Source organism: Theobroma cacao, chromosome 4 (assembly GCF_053813885.1).
Source record: "Theobroma cacao isolate CCN51 chromosome 4, ASM5381388v1, whole genome shotgun sequence".
In the NCBI taxonomy this organism is placed as follows: domain Eukaryota; kingdom Viridiplantae; phylum Streptophyta; class Magnoliopsida; order Malvales; family Malvaceae; genus Theobroma; species Theobroma cacao.
In genome coordinates this window covers 671,245-691,350 of record NC_142642.1, presented here as the reverse complement: position 1 = coordinate 691,350, position 20,106 = coordinate 671,245, and the positions used below count along the sequence as shown (strand labels likewise).

The following is a 20,106-nucleotide window of genomic DNA, read 5'->3' as shown; positions in this document are numbered from 1 at the left end:
TAAATAACGGATTATAGTGGTCAATATCTCATAAGTTTTTTTAGATAATTGACCATTTTTTTTCCTTATATACCAGTTGATAACTTTTGCAAGTGAATTAAACTGCATCTTCCTCATAAGATACAAAATTTGAGGTTAATGTCTCCTTTTCCAGGAAAAGGAATAGTGAAACGCCATTGGTCCAGGGAAAGTGGAACAGCAGGTCATAATAATGTTGCTGCAATGCTTGAAAAACATTTTGCAAGACAAGGCCATGGCTAGGATGTTAATTCCATCCACAACAAAAATCTGTAAGGAGCAGGCAGATCACCAGAGCCATGTTTTAGAGATAGGGCCTTATCTCCTCCATAACTACACCCATCACCAATATTCACCCATCATCATGTCCCTCCCTCCTGCACCATTGATTTTTTCATTCTAGGATTATCCCAACCTTACCAGTCTTCTTTCAACATCTTCTTCTCATATCCAGACACGTGTCCCTCTTTTCTTTTCTCTTCATCTTTTGCATGCATCTTCATAAGATGGAGAAGGTATCTAGAAACAAATATTAATTCATCAATGTTGTTTTCTAGTGAAGAGGTAAATTAGTGTAGGCGAATGCATGACGGGTATTTATTATGAACATAAGAAAATATGTGGTTGGAGAGCTTGGTTGCTTACTTTTTCTTTTTTTTTTTTGTTTTTTATAGTTTTTGGGTATTGAAACTAATTGATGCCCAGATTAAGTTTTCATTTCTCTGATTCAATTGTGAAAAAAGAAATTAATAATTTCGATAAATTAAAGAAGCATTAATGTAGGATCAGTTGAAGGGAAGCTATGTGGCATATGCTATATTTGTACAGTTACACCAACCACCGAGAATCCAAGCAAATGTGGCAAACATACGTGGAGAATGGTCCTTGCATGCATGTCTCAACATGAAATTAACCACACACATGCAAGTACAAATGATAATATTAATTAAGATGATGAACGAAATTTGAAAAAGGCAAGTCATGGATCATGGGGGAGAAGAGGGAAAATTTATCTCCAACGTCCAAACCTAATCTACAAGGGTAGAAGCTCTCATTCACCAAGCTTTCGCTTTCATTATCCGGGGAAGATCGTAATAAAAGATGGTATAAATCTAGTAAATTCTATGATCCCTTGTGCAATGTCGACGGCTTCGATCAACGGCTGGTGCCTCACCTCCACCTCGTCAGCTCTCAGGAGAGACACATTGCGGCCCCCAACTTTCGCCAGGCTTAACTCTTCTGTTTCTCCTCCTACCCTCATCAGGAACCAGCCTGTTTTTGCTGCCCCTGCTCCTTTGCTTGTCCCTTCTAACTGGGTAAACATACATGCTCTCTCTCTTTTCATACAAGTTTTTTTCATCTTATAATTCTGCATGAACAAATCCCTTTCGTTGTTCTGTAGAATAAAACGTGTCCGAACATTTAGTTCAACCATCGATACGTGTTTTCTTAAAACGTTGAGTTGGGATCTTCTTTTTCCTAATCAAAAGAGAGTGTTAGTGTGATTATTTTATGATGTCAATGTGGCGTTGCCTTAGAGTTCCCACTTGGAAATCTAAGGTTTTTTCATTTTCTTTATTATACATTGGCTTGAAGACGTGGATTGCCCTACTTCCACAACCAAAAGTTTCACTACTCTTGATTGCCTTTCCTACACCTTTCTGCCCTGATTCACAACCGTGAACCGACTATTAACTCTTTCCAAATCACGTTTCATTTCCTGATTCGGCCACCACATGGCACTCTTCCAATGGTGCTAATGCCCACATAAGCACCTTACAGCCTGGACTACTGACACTTGTGCGGCACTGATTAACTCAAAACAACCAAATCATATCCTTCTTTTTTATATAAATATATCAGTATAATTAAATATGAGCATATGAAACTGAAGTAGCCGAATCTCTGAAGATATTTCTGTATACAAACAAAGATTCTCTGAAGAAGTCCCCAGACACACCAATATATTCTTCCACTCTTTCAGTTCCTTGCAACTCCTCATCATATATATTTCTCTCCTTTCATTTTGCTTTCTGTCAAACCAGTCCTTTGGACAGACATTTTCTTAACTGTTTCCTTTACCCTTCGAAGAACTTTACCTAGATACCTGTAACATGTAAGTAGATGTTAAAGAAGCAGAAGATTTTATGTTGGCATTACATTACCATGAATCATTTAATTTGTCTTGAGTTTTATTGGGGTTTGGAAATTCGCAGAACGAAGAGATGGGGAGCAAGTCGTACGAGGAGGCCATTGAAGCTCTAAAGAAACTGATGAGGTAAATACAATGTTGTCTGTCTGACTGTCTGATCTGTCCTCACTCTTTTAACTCATCTTTAATTAACAAACTGTCTCGTGTTGCTTAAATTTCCTGTTTTCGACCTTTCCTTTGTATTTCTTTTACATTACTAGTACATTGTACTTATGATCTCTGAGCCTATCAAGACCCTCCATGATTAATCCTAGCATTCTTGGTCCACCGCAAGTGTCCTTGTCCCACCAGAAGGCCCATTCTTACTTAACATCTTTATATATTAAGTACAAATAACTTTTGAATGAAACTACAGCATTGTTTTTATTATTTGATTGTAGTGAGAAGGGAGAATTGAAAGCTTCAGCAGCGGCCAAGGTAAACCAAATAACAGCTGAGTTGAAGACAGCATCATCCGATGGCAAACCATCAGATGCCTCTGTTGAGAGGTTGAAAGAAGGATTCATCTACTTCAAGAGAGAAAAATACGAGTTAGTCATCCATTTTCCTTCATCAATTTTGTCTTCTACTTTATTAATCCTTTCATAGTCCTGCATTTATTAATAGGAGACCACTTCCTTTTTGCAGAAAGAATCCTGCTTTGTATGCTGAGCTTGCCAAGGGTCAAAGCCCAAAGGTATATGTTCACTAACAATGTCAACTTGAGATTTTCTTAATCTGGAAGTCTTGGATACAATTTGGTATCCAAGTTGTGTAACTAAAAGTCCAATGAGCATCTGCATGTGCTGAAACAAAAATAGACGAATGCTTCATTTGAGGTTCCTACTTTCTAGTACTAATTGTTCGAATAAATGGCTGCAGTATATGGTTGTTGCCTGCTCAGACTCCCGAGTGTGCCCATCCCATGTGCTGGACATGCAACCAGGGGAAGCTTTTGTCGTCCGTAATGTTGCCAATATGGTGCCACCATATGATCAGGTAGTACCCCTTGAACCCAAATTTACTCAACTATTGATTTGTATCTGTTTCTCAATTCTCAGATGTATTAATGAGGACCAGGCTCTAAACTCTTTGTCTATGCTATGACAGACTAGATACTCTGGAATTGGAGCTGCTGTCGAGTATGCAGTTTTGCATCTCAAGGTGAAACTATTTAATTGAAGCTGCTATAATTCTGTTAATTTTTGCAAGGGAAGACATTTGAAAGCCAAGCAGAATTGAACAGGTTATTCTTGGAAACTCATGTAAGTGGGAGTGTTCTTTCTTTTGCAGGTGCAAGAAATCGTGGTAATTGGGCACAGCGCCTGCGGTGGGATCAAGGGGCTCATGTCTTTCCCTTATGATGGAACCACCTCTACGTAAGGCCTTTATCGTTTACAAAATGCTTTTACTATACATGTCTTATAGGGAGAATCTCATATATATATATATATATATTATATAAAAATGATGGATTTTACTGACTAAAATTTACTCCAATCTGATTGATATTGGCAGAGATTTCATAGAAGATTGGGTCAAGATTGGAATGCCTGCTAAGACCAAGGTGCTAGCAGAAAATCGTGGGGAGCCACTGGGAGTTCAATGTACATGCTGTGAGAAGGTTGACACCTTTCTCAACTTCTTTGCTGTGTTACCTCTTACCTTTTACACTTTCCCTTTGGAATGATTGTTGACTGCATATTGCCTGTTAAAACTCCAGGAGGTCACAGCACCTAGTAGAAGAAAACCATGTCAAAGTTAATTGCAATCAGAAGAGATTATGAAACAAAACCCTTTTTAGTAATAATAATAACATGGCAGTTCCTTCCACTTGAATTTGAGTCGTGCATGTAAGTTTATAGGGGATGATCCACAAGTTTTCTAACCAAAAATGGTGCATCATGATTTCAGGAAGCAGTGAATGTATCCCTTGGAAACCTGCTAAGTTATCCATTTGTGAGAACTGGCTTGGTGAACAAAACTCTGGCACTGAAGGGTGGTTACTACGATTTCATTAAAGGAACTTTCGAGCTTTGGAGTCTTCAGTTTGCCCTTTCTGCGCCTCTCTCCGTATGAACACCAACCATCACCAGTGACACCATCCTTGTTCCTTAACTACTAGTCTTAGTTTTTACTACAATGTACTCTGTATGCTAGTGCCTTAGTACCGATGAGCTATAAATTACAATAAATATATGATGGAGATCACCAGCGGCTCCTTTGATCTATAAATTCTCATTATATTTCCTTTTTACCAAGAAGCTTAAACATACTTCAAATGACTTTATTCACGGCTGCATTTTTCTTTTCTTTTCTTTTTCCTTTGTTAGGTAAAAGATGTCGCCACGATACTACATTGGAAGCTCTACTAGGGACATGCTTAAAGGTCATCCCTGCAAAGATGAGGCTCTGATCCTTCATTTTCTCACATTATAATATGAACTGAGTTTTGTAGACAAGAGACATTTTCCAAGAACTGGGGTCCTTCCAACTATTTTGAATAATGTCAGCCAAACTTCTTTAGCGTATTTCTAGCTAGCTCCAAGGATATGTGGCTTGATTAATGCAATAGCACATAAAATATAGAACAAATCCATGATTGGATCATGCCATATAATCTTATAAACAGGTATATGAAGGAATGGATTAAATTTCCCATTGGAAAAGAAAAGGGTTTGGTCAATTTTCACAGTTTTACAAGACCTTGCGAAAGAGTAGAAAGAAGTTACATGATTCAGCTTGATCCAAGTGTCAAGAGACAAAAAAAAGAAGTTGTGACATGAAAATGGCAGGACATTGTTAATGAATCAAAGATGACTTTACTATTTAAACTTTAAATGTCTATGAGAGATAATTACTGAGTGAGATTGATACTTCAACATCTCACTCTTCCATTATTAATATCAACCAATATGGGTGGGTTTCACTGGTGTGTTTCACTCATGAACTTGAAGGATTTTAATTGCCAATAAAGACAGACATGTGGACATGTTCTTCCTTAATGGTGCAAATGCAAAATTTTTAATATCATAATGTCTACTGTTCTGTTCCTTTTTTCACCAAGTGAGGGAAATAATTGGAACAATTATTTATTGATACTCTTGCCATAAATGTAGACTGCAGCTACCGAATTAATTGAATGCATGGTGAAAACTGGGCATGTTGTGGTTGTGTGTGGATGATTTTGAGTAAAAATTTATTGTGCCTTTTTGCCATGATTCCACTAAAACTAAATCTATTGAATCTAACTATTGAACAGTGTAAGGTTTTCTGTAGAGCTAATTGGGACTTGGATAATTTCTATTTGGTAGAGAGGGTCCAAATCATTGGTTCTTTTTGGCAAATCCAAATCGTAATCTTCAAAGCATTTTAAGTTGGATAGAGGGGTTAACTGTCATAGGATAAGAAAAGCTAGTTATATAGTCATTACTGAGAAATAAATGATAACTAATCCCCCAAATTAAGAAAAGTCCTATCAAGCAAGATCAAAAGAAGAATATTCATCAAGGTACTCCATCATGCTTAGTGAACTTAGCTCCAAATCATCACCAGGAATCCAGAAAGGGTTCGCATAATTCTCACTGATCCCTGATTCTTGAGCAGCGTTTAAGACCTCAGTGGCTTTCTGGCTACTTTGATTCACTGCTGTTTCCATGGTTCCACTGGTTGCATCTCCTGGACTTGGATCTATGGCTGCCTGATCAGGCTCTTTCACTTGCTTGGAACTTTGACAAGAATCAACCCTTTTTCGATTTTGCTCTTTGATGCCTAGTTTCTTGCTCAAATGACTATTCCAGTAATTCTTCACTTGATTGTCAGTTCGTCCTGGCACCCGTTTAGCAATCAAAGACCACCTGAACATAAACATTAATGTTAAATTGTTATGCATTTTTGTTACAGCCCAGCATCAAATATGAATAACAAAACCTGTTTCCAAGAAGCTTGTGAAGTCTAATGATAAGGTCTTCTTCTTCCTCGGAAAAATCGCCTTTCTTCACGTTGGGGTTAAGGTAATTTATCCACCTTAGCCTACAGCTCTTCCCACACCTCTTCAAACCTGTACGAGGAACAAAGAAGAAAGACCATTCACTTCTCTTAAGAAATATGAAAATGGAAAAGGATGAAAGTAAAAAGAAAAAACAGAACAAATGAACAGTGTTATATGAGTTATGACCTGTCTTCTTGGCTATTTTATTCCACTGTCCTTTTCCATTCACCTTGACATAATCCATGAGTATCTTGTCTTCCTCCACTGTCCACAACCCTTTTCTGTATGGACTTTCCCCTTTTTTCATGGTCATTGTTGGGAGTTCTTCTTGTTGTTGCAGAAGGCAAAGAGAGAAGATGGTTTTGTAGTGTAGCTTTATTGTATCAGAAATTGTTATGAATGAACCTTTTGGCAGTGTAGCCTTTTATTTATTACGGAAGCAATGATGAGATGATTATGAGATGGCAGAGTTTGGATAAATTGCCCTTTAACAGCTGTGGCACACATCTTGATATAATATATTTTTGTGAGCTTTCTTACGGTTATGTTCATGTGATGTTATTACCCTCATGACATTGGTTTTAGCGAAGGGTGGGTTTTAATTTTATTTACTGCATTTTTTTCTATTGTTTCTATGACATTAATTAGTATGTCATTTTGGATTTGGAACCAAAGGAGGAAATGCATCAAATGCTTTCTTTACGTTTTCCTTTGGCCCTTAACCCTAACTGACTGGTTGTTATTAGAAGGTTCTAATAGTTTTTGCCCCTTCATTTAAGCATTCCTTTTCTGTCTTCTAGTAATATAAATCAGCAAGACATGATTGCAAGTTAAAGGATTTATGACCAACTGCCTCATCAGTGCATGCACAGACTTTAGCAAATGCACAATAATCTAAAATTGGAAAGCCCATTTAAGGCATCCTTTGCTTTCTGGGGACAACCAATTTCCTTTCCCATTTTCTGTACTCACAGCTATGAGCCACCTTCCTCAGAATAGTCTTCCTCTCGTTTTTTTCTTTCTTCTATTCTTTTGAAAAGTCTACTTAACATTAGGGTGTCCCTTAGCTACTAAGCTACAGTGAATGGCTATTACTATTAAGAGCATTGTTGCTGAATTGAACAAAGGTGAAAAATTGAATAGAACATGTGTTTGTATCAAAGCTATCACATGTGTGTGCATTATATGACCAATAAGGGCAAAAAAAAAAAAAAGATACCTACTTCTCAATCTAGAAGCCTTGCGAACTTTAACTGTTTCTTTAAAGTTTTTAGTTCAATGTTAACTATCTTGGAATGTTGATAATGATTATGACTCATGCAATCTAATGGGGCATAACATGAGAGCAGTTGAATTTGAAATGGAAAGATTCTAGAAGAATGGAAGACCATTTCTATGTTACATTTAATTGTGAATACAAAAATCTATTGTATTATTAAAATAAGGGAGATAATGTGGTATTTCAAGTGTGACTAAATGGATCTAGAGAGTGCTCATACCTACTCTGCATTAATGTTTGAGCTGCTATACATACCTAACAATTCCATATTTAGTATTTCCTTCAGAAAGAAATAGGGTAATAAAAGGAAAATGAAATGATTTGCCCCTTTCTACACCCCAAAGGTACAGAAAACTTATTAATGAACTTATATGGAAAGTAAAAAAATAAAGCAAGGCCTATCTCTCTCATCAATCTCTGACAAAACAAAACTAATGTAAAAGTTGTTTTTTTAAGTTTGGAACTTCACTAATAAATTAACAAGAAAGATATAAGATGGCTGCAGCTACTTTAGAGAGGCTAATGCATTGTGAAACATTGGTACCAAAGAAAATACAGCTGATGGTATATGTACAACAGGACCATTTCCAGTGGAATAGTTTATAAATAATGACATTTCCTTGTATATCTACTGTTTTTAAGTATACACAGCATACCAAAAGACATTTTATGACTCATCCGGCTTTGGCTCAAGAATTACAGGGATCTTCTCCTTATGATCACCGCGCAACACCTCCACAGTAACCTAAGAATCAAGATAATCGAAAATTTGTACATCTGAAAGATTTGAAGAATAATCCCTCTTTTTATTGAAATATATATCTATCGAAAAGGATAAAGGTACTGTTCAATACTATACCTGTTCGCCAACTTTGCATTGATCAAGAATTCTGTACAAGTCACTACCACTAGTAACCTTCTTTCCATTGACAGATGTTATTATATCACCCAAAATAAGTCTACCATAGGAATCACGCTTCGTTGGTTGCAGGCCCTGTAATATATTAAAGCTTAGCTGTGTACATGGAAATATGAAATTATCAACTTGTTATTGGAAACATAATGATCAAAGAGTATGACTTCGGATACATGAAAGTGCGATGCAGAAGAAAGAAATAGTAAGCATACCGCCTTGCCAGCTGGACCATTTGCAGGAGCATCTAAGACAAGCACACCACTTACTCCCAACTGTTCGACAGATTGATCCGGTGCAAATTTAATCCCCAAAACAGGTCTTGTCACCTTCCCAAACTTCACCAACTGATCAACAATGCCACCTACCTGGATATGTAAGAATGACTGGATGAATTATCCTTAAGAATAGAAAAAGAAACAAATAAATTCTTGCATCTCAATCACATTGCACAACCTAAACAATACACATATCTGATCAAACTGAAATACAAGGTCTGAGAAATAACTCACTGTGTCAACTGGAATTGAAAATCCAACACCAGAAGATGCACCGGAAGGAGAATATATAGCAGTATTTATCCCGATAAGGTTTCCTGAACTATCTAGGAGTGGCCCTCCGCTATTACCAGGATTAATAGCAGCATCAGTCTGTATTACGTCTTGAATTGGGCGGCCAGTGGCAGCAGAACTTATCTCTCTGCGAAGCCCACTATAGATAATGTATAAAGGAAGTGTTAGCAAAACTCTAATTCATATATCAACCAGAAAAAGTAGGAGGAAATTAAATATGATACATATGAATGAATATTATTGACTGCAAATTCTTGGACTTTGGTACCTGATAACTCCAGTTGTAAGAGTATGATCAAGTCCAAACTGCAAACCATAGAAGGAATATTTATGAAATCCTGTTAAACAAGCTATCAAAGAGACCCAATAATAGCAGTCAAAGTACATGATCAAATGAAATCTTGATCAGGCACTTATAAGCCACATTACTTGATGAAGGCAACAATACTATTGGGTAATCAGAATCATATTAGGCTTTAATTTATATATGCAAATTGCAATGCAACTTTTCTTGTCCATGCCAACCTTTTTAAGCATAATAAGAAATTCTTTGCAGACAAAATTTATAAAGAAAGATAAATTTGATCTGTTTATATGGTTTATCTGAAAATAACAAATAACATATTTATAATTGCAGGAAAGCTATGTGATTTTCAATGTCATGAAAAAACTGGCTGTTCCTTCCCTAGCTAATGAGACAATTATGATATTTTCTGACAATTAAGATATCCAGAGATCAACAATCTCCAATAAAATGAAACAAATAAAAAATCATGTAAATAGGAAATAATGCCCATAATTCTGTGAGTATAAACATGCACTCACAGGGTTGCCAATAGCATATACTTTCTGGCCAACAAGCAAATCTGCTGATATACCGATAGGTATAGGTCTTAGTTTGTCTTTGGGTGCATCAACACGCAATACAGCAACATCCTTGTCTTGGTCAAATCCAACAACTTTTGCATCATAAGTTGACTGGTCAGCAAGTGTAACCCTGCAAGTTACAAGTACCAACTTAAATATCAAGGAGAAGTTTAAAAACATCTTTATCCTATGTATCCCTAGTGTGTAAGGCACAGCTAGTTTCCAAGGCTAACCACAGTTCTCCATAGAAGATTACTTTAGAGACTTAGAACCAATGTTAATAGCAAACTAAAACCGATGTTTAGCGACCTAAAGCAAGTCCAAAACCTCCAAAATCAATCATTTACTTCCTCAAAACTGTAGAGTGCACCCTTCCATTGCTCTGACAAAATAGAAAACAAAGATGCTATTAAAAACCTAACATAATTTGTCACATACCACATTCTGCTTCAATGTTAAAAACGCCTAAACCTGTCCGCAATAAAGGGAAAAAAACCCATCTTGCCAAAACATATTTGTCTTCCAATATCTGAATGCTTAGAGAACCAAAAAATCTGAGCATTTGGCTCATTGATTGGTGCATAATCCCCCTACCTAAAGAGCCCCCCCAATTATAAAAAAAAAAAAAATAACTATAAAGTCCACGCTTTTCCTACATTCCTAACACTTCAAACAAGACGATTTATAGCACCAGCAACATCCATAAAAATCTGGGTTCATATGGCCTATAGATATTTCCATTAACATTCTAGAATAATTCAATCCCTATCACTTCCAACAACAAAAACAACAGGAAATAACAAAATTAAATAAAATAACGAACTTGAGATCAGAAGCACCACGGATCACATGATAATTGGTGACGATGTGACCATCTTTATCCCAAACGAAACCCGACCCAGATCCTTGTGGTACCTCCAACACATCCAATGTGAAAGCATCCTGCCTAAAAATCCCATTACCAAAAAGAAAAAAACCACGACTTAGAAAAGGAAAAATCGAAACTACCCAATAGCAAACTCAATAAGAAAACCCCAAAAAAAGGGAAAAACTGAATGCACCTGACGGCGAGATTGGTGATGTAAACAACGGAGGGAGTGTTCTCTTGAAAAAGACGAACCGTAGCCAACTCATCGGACTGTAACTTCCGAGGAGCGGTTACTACAAAGGCTGAGGCGGGTCCCACATCGGTTACAAATAAGGAGAAAGACAGAGCAAGGGAAGTGCAGAGAAGAAACAAGGAATCTAAAGCTGAAGCAAAATAACGATTACTATCACAAGAGTTGCTGGCAGTATTACTTTGGGTCCTACTAGAAATGAGATTGTGGAGGGAAGAGAGGGAAAGTTTGCTGGATGGAGGGAGAAAAGAGGGCCTTGGGGTGGGAGGGAGAGAAAGGGAAGGAAGGGGAGGGAGCTTGGGTGTTCTGTTTGGGGAGCGTGAATACGGGGAGGAAGGGGAAGGGGATTGGAGGAAGAGTGAGGAAAGGAGTGAATAAGCTGCCATTGCTGTTTTGCTGGTTTGGACAACCAACTGGAGCTTTATTGTTATTGACTTTTTCTAGTGTTCATTGGCTCGAAAAGCTTGAATGGAATTTTAATTTTAATTTTAATTTTAATTTTTATTTCTATTTATGGAATATTATTAACATTTATGACTTTGGCAGGGGATTGGATGATGTCCCATGAATACATTAATTACAATTCTACACTTCTTTCCAAAGATCTGGAGAAGTTTTTGCATGAATAAAATCTAGAACTTGTTGGCAATTTTTTGGGTCTGTAACAAAGAAAAAAGGTTCATTTCTGACCCAACACCAGCACTTTAAGATAATGATTTTTGCAACTGGGCCAGCCACACACACATGTGAAAAACAAGTGATTGGTATCCGTTACAAGGAAGGATTATGGCTTTACACCAATTTTTGGAGCTACTCTACCCTACAGACATCCAAGAAATACTAGTTATTTTCCAACCTTTAGATATATTGATTTATAAATTAATTATATATTTAGTACCCAAATTAAAGTGAATCTGTTCTTTTAGTACTCAAAGTTTTTTAAAAAAATACAAATTGATTAACCAAAATCAAGTTTGAGTAATTAATTACGAAATTTTAAATTTGAAGTACTAAACTGTTACTACTAAATATATAATTAATCCTAAAATAATTTATATTTAACTAAACCGATCCCTTCCCCTCATTGATTTAAACCTGACGAGGGTTATTAGTGAATGAATTATTTTGTCAGTTACTCCAACAAATGAACAACTACCTACTTCAAATTAAATTAATAATTAATATAATGCCCTGTAGAATCACGTGGGTACACCAGCTTGTTGAAATCTACAAAATTCTTCCTTGGGGTCTCAATTCCTTTGGCAAGCTCTCGAAGTTTCCAGCATTTACATCTGACTGTAGCATAGGTCTTTTTCCAATCTTCCAAACAATACCCTCTGCTAGGTGCTCCTTGTTTGGCGTCAGCATTACAAAATTTGGATCAGCTCGTTCATAGCTGAAAAGACAAAAAATAAGTTACATCATTATTATAAGCTTCTGTGTACTTATGTGTATATATACATATATATATATATATATATTTATATGACATATATATATATATATATTTATATGTAAGGATGGAGGATTGTGTTGTTTCGAGGAGTCATGACTTTTCAAAAAATTTTAAATATTTTATATATTATATATTTAAAATATTAATTCATATCAATTCTTTTAAAAAGTAATATTAATTCCTATCATTATTACTAAAATAGATAAAGAAAATATTTAATCTCAAAACTTTTTAAAATATTTTGTATATTATATATTTAAAACATTAATTCATATCATAATTACGAGAATACAAATTGCACAAGAAATTAATAAAAATAAAAAAATCAAGAAATTATTATTGATTAATAGATTAATTTACCATGTTTTGACTCTTTCGATTTCTACAGTAACTACATAATTAGTTTTTTTAACAATAAAAAATATGAAATAAAACTTTGAAATAAAATAAATGATGAATTTTTTACAAATAATTTGATTGATTATATTGAGAAAGACATTATTAACTTTTTCAGTACAAAGTCAATAATTGATAAATTTAAATTTAAAAAATATTGTTGAGCACAACTTTCTTAAAAAACTATTATAAGTATTTTTTTTCTTATTCCTTTTCATTTGCATCTTATATAAAATTATTATTTATTATGAATCTTTTGATTATTGTTTAAATTCAAAATATTAGTTTTAAAAATTTTTAACTTTTATTTTCCTTTGTATATAAAAATTTAATAAAAATTAACTAACTCCGTCCCCATTTGTATATATGTATATGTATATGTACACGCGTGTTTATATATGTATTGACGGCTGACTTTTCTCATAAACATATAATGAGATATTTACATTTGATTGAGTTAAGGAAAGAAAGAAACGAACCTGGCTTCTCTTAAATTTTCTACACGGAGGCCAAATCCATAAGCTGTAGTCCTAGAAATGTGATCTCTAGTTGCTTCAAATTATAGAAAATACGTGAGTGCTAGACAGCATGTAGGATGTGCCAACAAACTATGTTTACATATGTATTCCGCTCTAGCAGGAAAAGGGTCGTAAGAGCCTACCTGAAATGCTGAAAGTAAAAGAAGGTTTCCACCAAGACTTCAATGCCAGAGCCAGTGATGAGCTAAGAGGTCCCATCTTTCCCTGAGAAAGCAACAATCAGATCTTCATTGGACTTTATATGATCACGAATAGGGATGACAAGTATGCATATAAATATTACCTTCAGCAAGAAGTTTTTATTGGCTTGCCAGGACGCAGCTACTTGAAAAGTGGAATCAGGGATGTTGTTTGATGTTTTAGTATCATCCATCCTTTAAAAATGTTTACTAAAGTCAGATATTCAGTATTATTCATCACATGTTAATTTCCTTGATTGGAATACCTTGTCTGTAATTCAAAGCCAAAGTCAATGTAATTCGTTATTCCAACTACTTCGTTTTCTTCAAGGGGATTCTTCACCTGTTTCATTGAAGTACTTTCCTCAGTATCATATTACAAAAATGGTGTCTGAATAAAACGTAAGTGAAAATAATAGAAAAAATAGAACATGCACACACGCTGCTGCAAAAAGGAAAGGGACAGGGGGTTGGATATTGCAGATTGTACTACAATTGATCTTCATGACTAAAGTATAGCATCAATATTGGCCTCTCAATAGAATTGGAAAAAGGTCTTTCTTCCGATATAAGCATTAAATCTAGATTGAATGCACATAATTTAGACTAATGCTACCATGTGAAGAACTCAGCTCCCAAACTCAAATAAAGCCTTTCAATTCAAACTTGGGACCCAACTAAGATGCCTACACTCAAAAACATAATAAGACCACAATTCATGCCATGTCATCTTACATATGATTTGTGAACCCAGGATTCATGTTTACCAGGATGCGAAAAAGGTTGAAACTTGGAAAAATGAACCTAAATTATATTCATTTGAAATTCCAGCATTGGCAACATGTTGAAACAAGATTATTTAAAAAAGAATAGTAATGCAGCTGTGGTAATCGAAGAAAAGATCAATTTGATAAATAGGAGAAACAGACTTGATAAACATACCCTCCTTTGGACCACCACATGTTGATAGAATGATGCAATGAACTGCAAATGAAGATTATAAAATAAAATATCAGCACAGAACTTTACAAGCCACAGATGGAAAACAGCATCTGTAGATGCACTTTGGGAGAAGGTCGATCAGAAATCAAACGCCAGCAACTGCATGCACAACAATTTAGAAAACAGTATCCTTGTTGATCAGACATTAGTACCATCCAACATTTCCTAGCTTTAAGTTCGAGTAATATGACAAACTTTCACCCGTGTGCCCACTTGAACTAAGCCTCTGTTCCAAAAAAGTTGAGGAGTCTCAAAATTATGAAGCAACTATGTACAAGTGAATAACCAAAAGGGGGAGGGAAAGAGAGAGGGGGGGGGGGGAGTGGCAGGGCTTCATTTCCATATCATTTAACTATAGAAGACCGAAGTAACAGGTAAGGCAGCTATGCTTTGCTACAGAAAAACAAAAAAAAAATGAAAAACATTCCTGATACTTATTTACATTTTTTAAATCAGGCTAAAATGCGAAACAAGTCATGATGGATGGTGAAAAAGCCATCCACCCTAAATATTGATCTAACAGATTGATGGAATGAAACATTTGTCAATTCTTTTTTATAGAGTTCTCTCTGAGAGACAAACTGTCAGCGGTAACTGATAATCCAAATGTATTAAACTGTGAACAAACCTGAGAACTTCTAGCAAGTTCGAGGCCAAAATTAAATGATGGACTCAAGGGACTGCCTGATCCTACTCCATAACCAATTGCACAGCTCCAATTCAATAAATTTTTATAATTCATGTAATCTTTGCTTCCATCTGAAAATAGAAGCATAAAGTGCACACTGAGTATCATTTTTAACATAATCTCACATGAAGTACAAGAAAGATTGCAACACGTGCTGCCATTCAAGAATCAACATACTTTGAAACGATTTTTATAAGTTATATGCTACATACATAAAAGGATTTTTTCTCATAGTGAGGTGTATGTTACTTTAGCTACCCTTAAAAATTTATGATCTTTCAAATTTTCAAAGCTAGAGTTTGAGATGGACACAGTTAATTAAAGCATTCCCATAAACTGTAGCAAAAACTTACAGATCTATCATATAAAAGACATATTTAATCCTTCCAAATTCTCATAGTGAGCCCCTTGCCTATTTTAATTCCCTAGTAAGTTATTTTACATCTAAATATATCTCTTTAACCATTCCCCTCTCTTTTATGTGTATGAACTCCTAATATTTTTGCTTGTTTGGCTTCTAGTTATGCAGAAACAACTTGATAACAATTTGTTTATAATTTATGTAAAAGACACACACACACACATTCTCAAAATCAAGCAGTAATTTAGCCACTCATCATAAGATTTATGTGCTAAGCCTTGAATTATGCAAAATTAATATGAAATGAGTAAACTTACATTGTGGCTCATATTGAACCCCAACAGTAAACCTTCCCAACTTGCTTACTAGCCATGCACTCTTTGGCAATTCATCTTTAACTGCAGAGATAGAAAATTATAAAATATAGGGTTTTTTTCAATGCATTTTGTACATTTATATATTGTTGTTGAGAACGAGAAAAGTAATATGTAAGAAACCCATAACATAAGGAAACTTGGCTGATACAGTCAACAATTGAAAAGCAGGGAACTTATTAACTATAAATCCAGAACACATACTCGCATAAGGCATAATTGTGACTCCGGCTGACAACTTTCCTGAGCCATATCTCAATCCCATAACACCATAGTCTTCAGCAGTTACTCTGCAGGAGTTATAGGCTTCACCAACAGAATGCATGTGATATATGTGACAAATAAAGTAGCTGAAAATACCATGAAGGTGGCTTTAAAAATATGATTTACCTTTTCTTTGATAGCAACGGCAAAATGCCAAATGCCCCAAACCCATATCTAGGATAATAAGCACAAGACCTCATCTGTAGAACACTGAAGTGACAGCAAACCATGAATTATGCAAAACCAGATCACATACAGAAAGATAACAAAACTTTATACTTCAAACAAAACAGCCTTACTGATCAGAGTTTGATACGAAAAGGTCCATGAATGTATGAGGATCATCCACATCACTGCTCATATAAAAAATAACATTATTTACAACATATTTGTCACAACTCTTTACTACAATGCATAAGAGAAGCAATTGAAGAATATTAATTACCAGGGCTTTTGTTACAGTCGAGCAGAATCTTAAGGAACAAGAAGTTTATAATTACCTTTGCCAGCGAAATAACGCATTTCCAGCAATTTTCTCTTCAGGTTTATGATCAAGTGGACCTGAAACCTAATCATAAATCTTGTTAAGGAATAAATAACTTCTTGCTTCTTCTTATCTCAATTATCAATTCCTTATATCTCATTTTGCAATAACAGAAAACAAAAACAAAAATAAAAAAAAATTAACGGATACAGTTGCCGTTATATCGACATGAGGATCATCGATCGGTTTCAACATAATAATAGTACTAAAATGTCTAGCTTCTTCGAAATAATCTTCGAACAAGCATTTCAAAGCTAGCTTCCCAAACAACATATTATACGAAGATTGCAGCATCCTGGAACAAACGATTTCAAAATTTTCTTTAAAAACACCAAAAGTAAAAAGGAAGATTGAACAGAAATTTCAAATTGAAAGCGGAGATTGAAGTGAACCTGGTACGGGCGGCGATAGGAGGGAAATCGAAGAGAGGAGGGACGAGAACCACCGGTGGCGGCGGTTCTTTATCAAACCAATTCCCCATTGCTGCTGAGACGTTTCTAGCGTTCTATTTTTCTTTCGATTGGGAGTGGAAAGGAACTGAGATTGAGCAAAGCGAAGAAGAAGAAGAAGACGAAGAAGAGGAAGAGGCACAATTGCCCGCGCATCTCGGTTTTTAGGATTTCAGCTTCGATGACGGTTTCAACCGTAAATGCTAAGGACGTGGCATTATATGGAAATTCCAAAAAATTTTATTTTTTTTTCTTTTTTCAGTGCGAGGACGGGATCTGGGTTAATAATGCGTGGACGGAATAACCGATAAGGAACCATTGGGCCGAAAGGCCTGTAGGAGTTTTGGTCTTGGGTTTCATTTGGAGTAACTTAATTTGTTCTTTTGGGTTTGTTCATTTAACAGTATACTACAAAAGCACTGCTTGTACTCAATAAATAATGACTTGAATTATATATTCTATAATTACTATTTTAATAGATTCTTTGCATAAGAAACCTCATAAAATTAATTATAGATTATGATATTATTGTAGAAAAAGTACTGTAATAAAGCTCATCATAACAAGTTATTATAACATAACCCAATCTCATAAAAGTTCGATCTTGACTTGATCATATTGTCAAGAGAGGTCTAGAGTCATTAAGAATATTTTGATCTATATTTAGTGTTATGGACTATGATGTCCCTTTGTATCAATACTAATCCTTGTATTGATATTAGAGTCTACTATTGTATTGATTTATTTGTCTAATGGAATATTTGATTCAAGAACAAGTGCATCAAATTATGGGTAGGTTAAAGAGTGTGAAATTCAAGAGAGATTTGTCATATGGTAATTATGGGTGATTTTTTAATAAATAAAATGTAATTTGATTTGATAAGTAAAATAGTATTTTTTTTGTACTAATCTTATGTTTTCTTTATATGGTTATGGTTTTAACCAATGGAATCTTTTTTTATAAAATCCATCTTTTATTATATTTTATGTTAAAATATACTAATACCTTCAAGTTTTAACTATAACCATAATTATACACAAGTCTAATAGTTTTTAAAATGAATATTATGTTTTAAAAGAATATCTTCTGTTGAACATATAAGTCCAGCAGTTAATCAATTATTAATATTTTCATTTGTTTGATAATGTGTAATATTGAAAAGATAACTTGACTTTTCATTAATTTTCAAAATTATCAAATTATAATTTTTCAGAAAAAAAATTTCTATGTAACCTATAGTTAGCCAATTACCTCGCAATCAGATCTAATTGGGAAGCTGCAGATTTGACTAGATCGATGCTCTCCAGATTGGGGGAGCAACACCATGGATGCATGGTGCTCCTTCAATCGGGGGCAGCACGATGGGTGCACCCTCAATCGGAGGAAGCATGAGGAGGTGCCCTTTCTTGATTAGGGGAGTATTGATATGGTGCTTTTATAGAGAGATTTGACTGGATTTGACATTTCACAGTCAAATTCAATAATGAGATGACCAACTGGTGTAAGGGAGTATCGTTGGTGGATCAAAGAGGAAAAAAGTAAAAAAAATAAATAAGGATATTTTAATAATTTCATATTTTGATATTAATACTGTTTACACGTTTGGGGTTAAGTGTTTAGTTTGAAAATTAATAGATTCATATAGAATTATGATTAAAAATTATAAATATTAGTGTATTTTACCTTATATTTTATAAATTAAATTATGAAATTATTATTTTTCTTTTATTCCAATTACACGAAACAATTGTTACGTGTTCACTGGGTAGCCCTCCTTACATGACACGTGGTTGTACCTTTGTGGCCCCAGTAACACAAGCTCCATACGCGGAAGATGGGCTTTTTCAGTTGTGGAATCCAAATATTTCGTCTCATTAAGAATAAATATAAATTCATATTTCAAATATTTAAAAACCAATAATCAATTTGATATTATTTATTTTCATTTTGACAAAATTTATGGGAAAGTTGGAAGGCCACGAGAAATAGGTGGCTAGTTATTCACATACAGCAATACTATTTGTCAAGAAATTATGGTGGAACCCACAAAATTAGGGCCACATATTCTCATGAAGTGGACAATGCCAGACCTTTAGTACAAGCCGAAAAGCCTCTTGAGTTGGCTTTTGCTCTTTCTATGAATGACCCTCTTAACTACAACTTTGTCTCATCCTTTTCCACGAGAACGTGAGGTTACACTTTAAATTAAATAATTTTAAAAAATTTACATTTAAATAATTAGTAATGATTAATTTAAATTTTTATATAAATTTTAATAATTATATTCAGTTTTGATATAAAATAAGATATTACAATTTTATTTACTCAAATTCTTGATGTGTTCGTCACAATCATATATTATAATTACAATAATTATAATTATAATCAAGATCTATTTTACGTAATTAAGATCTCAGAGGCATTTTGATACATAGTTTAATGTCAATTACATTTATTTAATCCAAGCACCACTTATCTAATAATTTTTCAAAATTAAATTAAGTGATTTTTATAAATTTTAATAATGATTGATTTAATTATTATATAAATCATAACACTAATGTTCACAAAAATATATACTATGTGGGTCCATATGATAACTTTTTTGACTACCTCCTTAGCGTTTGAATGGACAAAGTAATGTTGGTTTTGCATTTTCTATGATTAATCAAGCCCTAAACTACAAAATTAAGATTTTAATTTGGGTGCTTTCTATTATTATTAATTTTAATAAGAAATTTTGGATGGTTCCAGTTTATATCAGGATTAAAAATATGTTATTGGATTCCCAGCATTGCATGTGGTTTGCCTTTTTGTTGATCTCATGCTTGATTTGATCAAATGAAGTGCTTATTAGAGAAGAGATTAAACAGGATCTTATTACAATAAAAGACAAAAAGAGAA

The 20,106-nt window shown here is 34.4% G+C and overlaps 4 protein-coding genes across 4 annotated transcripts; 1 reads left to right on the top strand and 3 right to left on the bottom strand.

The window, feature by feature from the left end:
• The first annotated feature begins 1,135 nt into the window (after positions 1-1,135).
• CA2 (carbonic anhydrase 2) lies at positions 1,136-4,740 on the top strand. The gene is made up of 10 exons (XM_007031415.3): positions 1,136-1,334; positions 2,235-2,296; positions 2,611-2,760; positions 2,858-2,906; positions 3,092-3,208; positions 3,320-3,373; positions 3,503-3,588; positions 3,728-3,833; positions 4,124-4,282; positions 4,543-4,740. The coding sequence occupies exons 1-10, from the start codon at positions 1,143-1,145 to the stop codon at positions 4,582-4,584; spliced, it is 1,017 nt and encodes a 338-aa protein (XP_007031477.3). The 5' UTR covers positions 1,136-1,142; the 3' UTR covers positions 4,585-4,740.
• Positions 4,741-5,609: 869 nt separating this feature from the next.
• Positions 5,610-7,273, bottom strand: LOC18600762 (transcription factor WER-like). The gene is made up of 3 exons (XM_007031413.3): positions 6,387-7,273; positions 6,140-6,269; positions 5,610-6,066 (listed from the first exon to the last, which is right to left on the bottom strand). Exons 1-3 carry the CDS (start codon positions 6,511-6,513, stop codon positions 5,688-5,690), a joined length of 636 nt encoding a protein of 211 aa, XP_007031475.3. The 5' UTR covers positions 6,514-7,273; the 3' UTR covers positions 5,610-5,687.
• Positions 7,274-7,988: 715 nt separating this feature from the next.
• On the bottom strand, positions 7,989-11,542 carry DEG1 (DegP protease 1). The gene is made up of 8 exons (XM_018120427.2): positions 10,893-11,542; positions 10,655-10,777; positions 9,790-9,961; positions 9,233-9,270; positions 8,905-9,103; positions 8,608-8,760; positions 8,339-8,473; positions 7,989-8,224 (listed from the first exon to the last, which is right to left on the bottom strand). The coding sequence occupies exons 1-8, from the start codon at positions 11,333-11,335 to the stop codon at positions 8,147-8,149; spliced, it is 1,341 nt and encodes a 446-aa protein (XP_017975916.2). The 5' UTR covers positions 11,336-11,542; the 3' UTR covers positions 7,989-8,146.
• Positions 11,543-12,094: 552 nt separating this feature from the next.
• LOC18600760 (beta-galactosidase) lies at positions 12,095-17,405 on the bottom strand. Its single transcript, XM_007031407.3, has 14 exons — positions 17,145-17,405; positions 16,903-17,047; positions 16,709-16,776; positions 16,508-16,561; positions 16,335-16,418; positions 16,149-16,234; positions 15,888-15,968; positions 15,150-15,280; positions 14,462-14,503; positions 13,786-13,862; positions 13,624-13,714; positions 13,463-13,544; positions 13,281-13,353; positions 12,095-12,345 (listed from the first exon to the last, which is right to left on the bottom strand). Exons 1-14 carry the CDS (start codon positions 17,231-17,233, stop codon positions 12,177-12,179), a joined length of 1,272 nt encoding a protein of 423 aa, XP_007031469.3. The 5' UTR covers positions 17,234-17,405; the 3' UTR covers positions 12,095-12,176.
• Between the last annotated feature and the right edge of the window lie 2,701 nt (positions 17,406-20,106).

What these genes read in the sequence shown, in the direction of transcription:
- CA2 (XM_007031415.3), top strand. Translation starts at nt 1,143, where the DNA reads ATGATCCCTTGTGCAATGTCGACGGCTTCGATCAACGGCTGGTGCCTC. An exon ending in ATGCAGTTTTGCATCTCAAG is followed by an intron (nt 3,374 to 3,502) that starts GTGAAACTATTT and finishes TTTCTTTTGCAG; the next exon opens with GTGCAAGAAATCGTGGTAAT. An exon ending in TATGATGGAACCACCTCTAC is followed by an intron (nt 3,589 to 3,727) that starts GTAAGGCCTTTA and finishes TGATATTGGCAG; the next exon opens with AGATTTCATAGAAGATTGGG.
- LOC18600762 (XM_007031413.3), bottom strand. Translation starts at nt 6,513, where the DNA reads ATGACCATGAAAAAAGGGGAAAGTCCATACAGAAAAGGGTTGTGGACA. An exon ending in TAAAATAGCCAAGAAGACAG is followed by an intron (nt 6,270 to 6,386) that starts GTCATAACTCAT and finishes TTCCTCGTACAG; the next exon opens with GTTTGAAGAGGTGTGGGAAG. An exon ending in CACAAGCTTCTTGGAAACAG is followed by an intron (nt 6,067 to 6,139) that starts GTTTTGTTATTC and finishes GTTTATGTTCAG; the next exon opens with GTGGTCTTTGATTGCTAAAC.
- DEG1 (XM_018120427.2), bottom strand. Translation starts at nt 11,335, where the DNA reads ATGGCAGCTTATTCACTCCTTTCCTCACTCTTCCTCCAATCCCCTTCC. An exon ending in ATCACCAATCTCGCCGTCAG is followed by an intron (nt 10,778 to 10,892) that starts GTGCATTCAGTT and finishes TGGGATTTTTAG; the next exon opens with GCAGGATGCTTTCACATTGG. An exon ending in TATATGCTATTGGCAACCCT is followed by an intron (nt 9,271 to 9,789) that starts GTGAGTGCATGT and finishes TATGGTTTGCAG; the next exon opens with TTTGGACTTGATCATACTCT.
- LOC18600760 (XM_007031407.3), bottom strand. Translation starts at nt 17,233, where the DNA reads ATGGGGAATTGGTTTGATAAAGAACCGCCGCCACCGGTGGTTCTCGTC. An exon ending in TTCGTATCAAACTCTGATCA is followed by an intron (nt 16,419 to 16,507) that starts GTAAGGCTGTTT and finishes CTGTCACTTCAG; the next exon opens with TGTTCTACAGATGAGGTCTT. An exon ending in GAAAATTTAAGAGAAGCCAG is followed by an intron (nt 12,346 to 13,280) that starts GTTCGTTTCTTT and finishes TTGTCTTTTCAG; the next exon opens with CTATGAACGAGCTGATCCAA.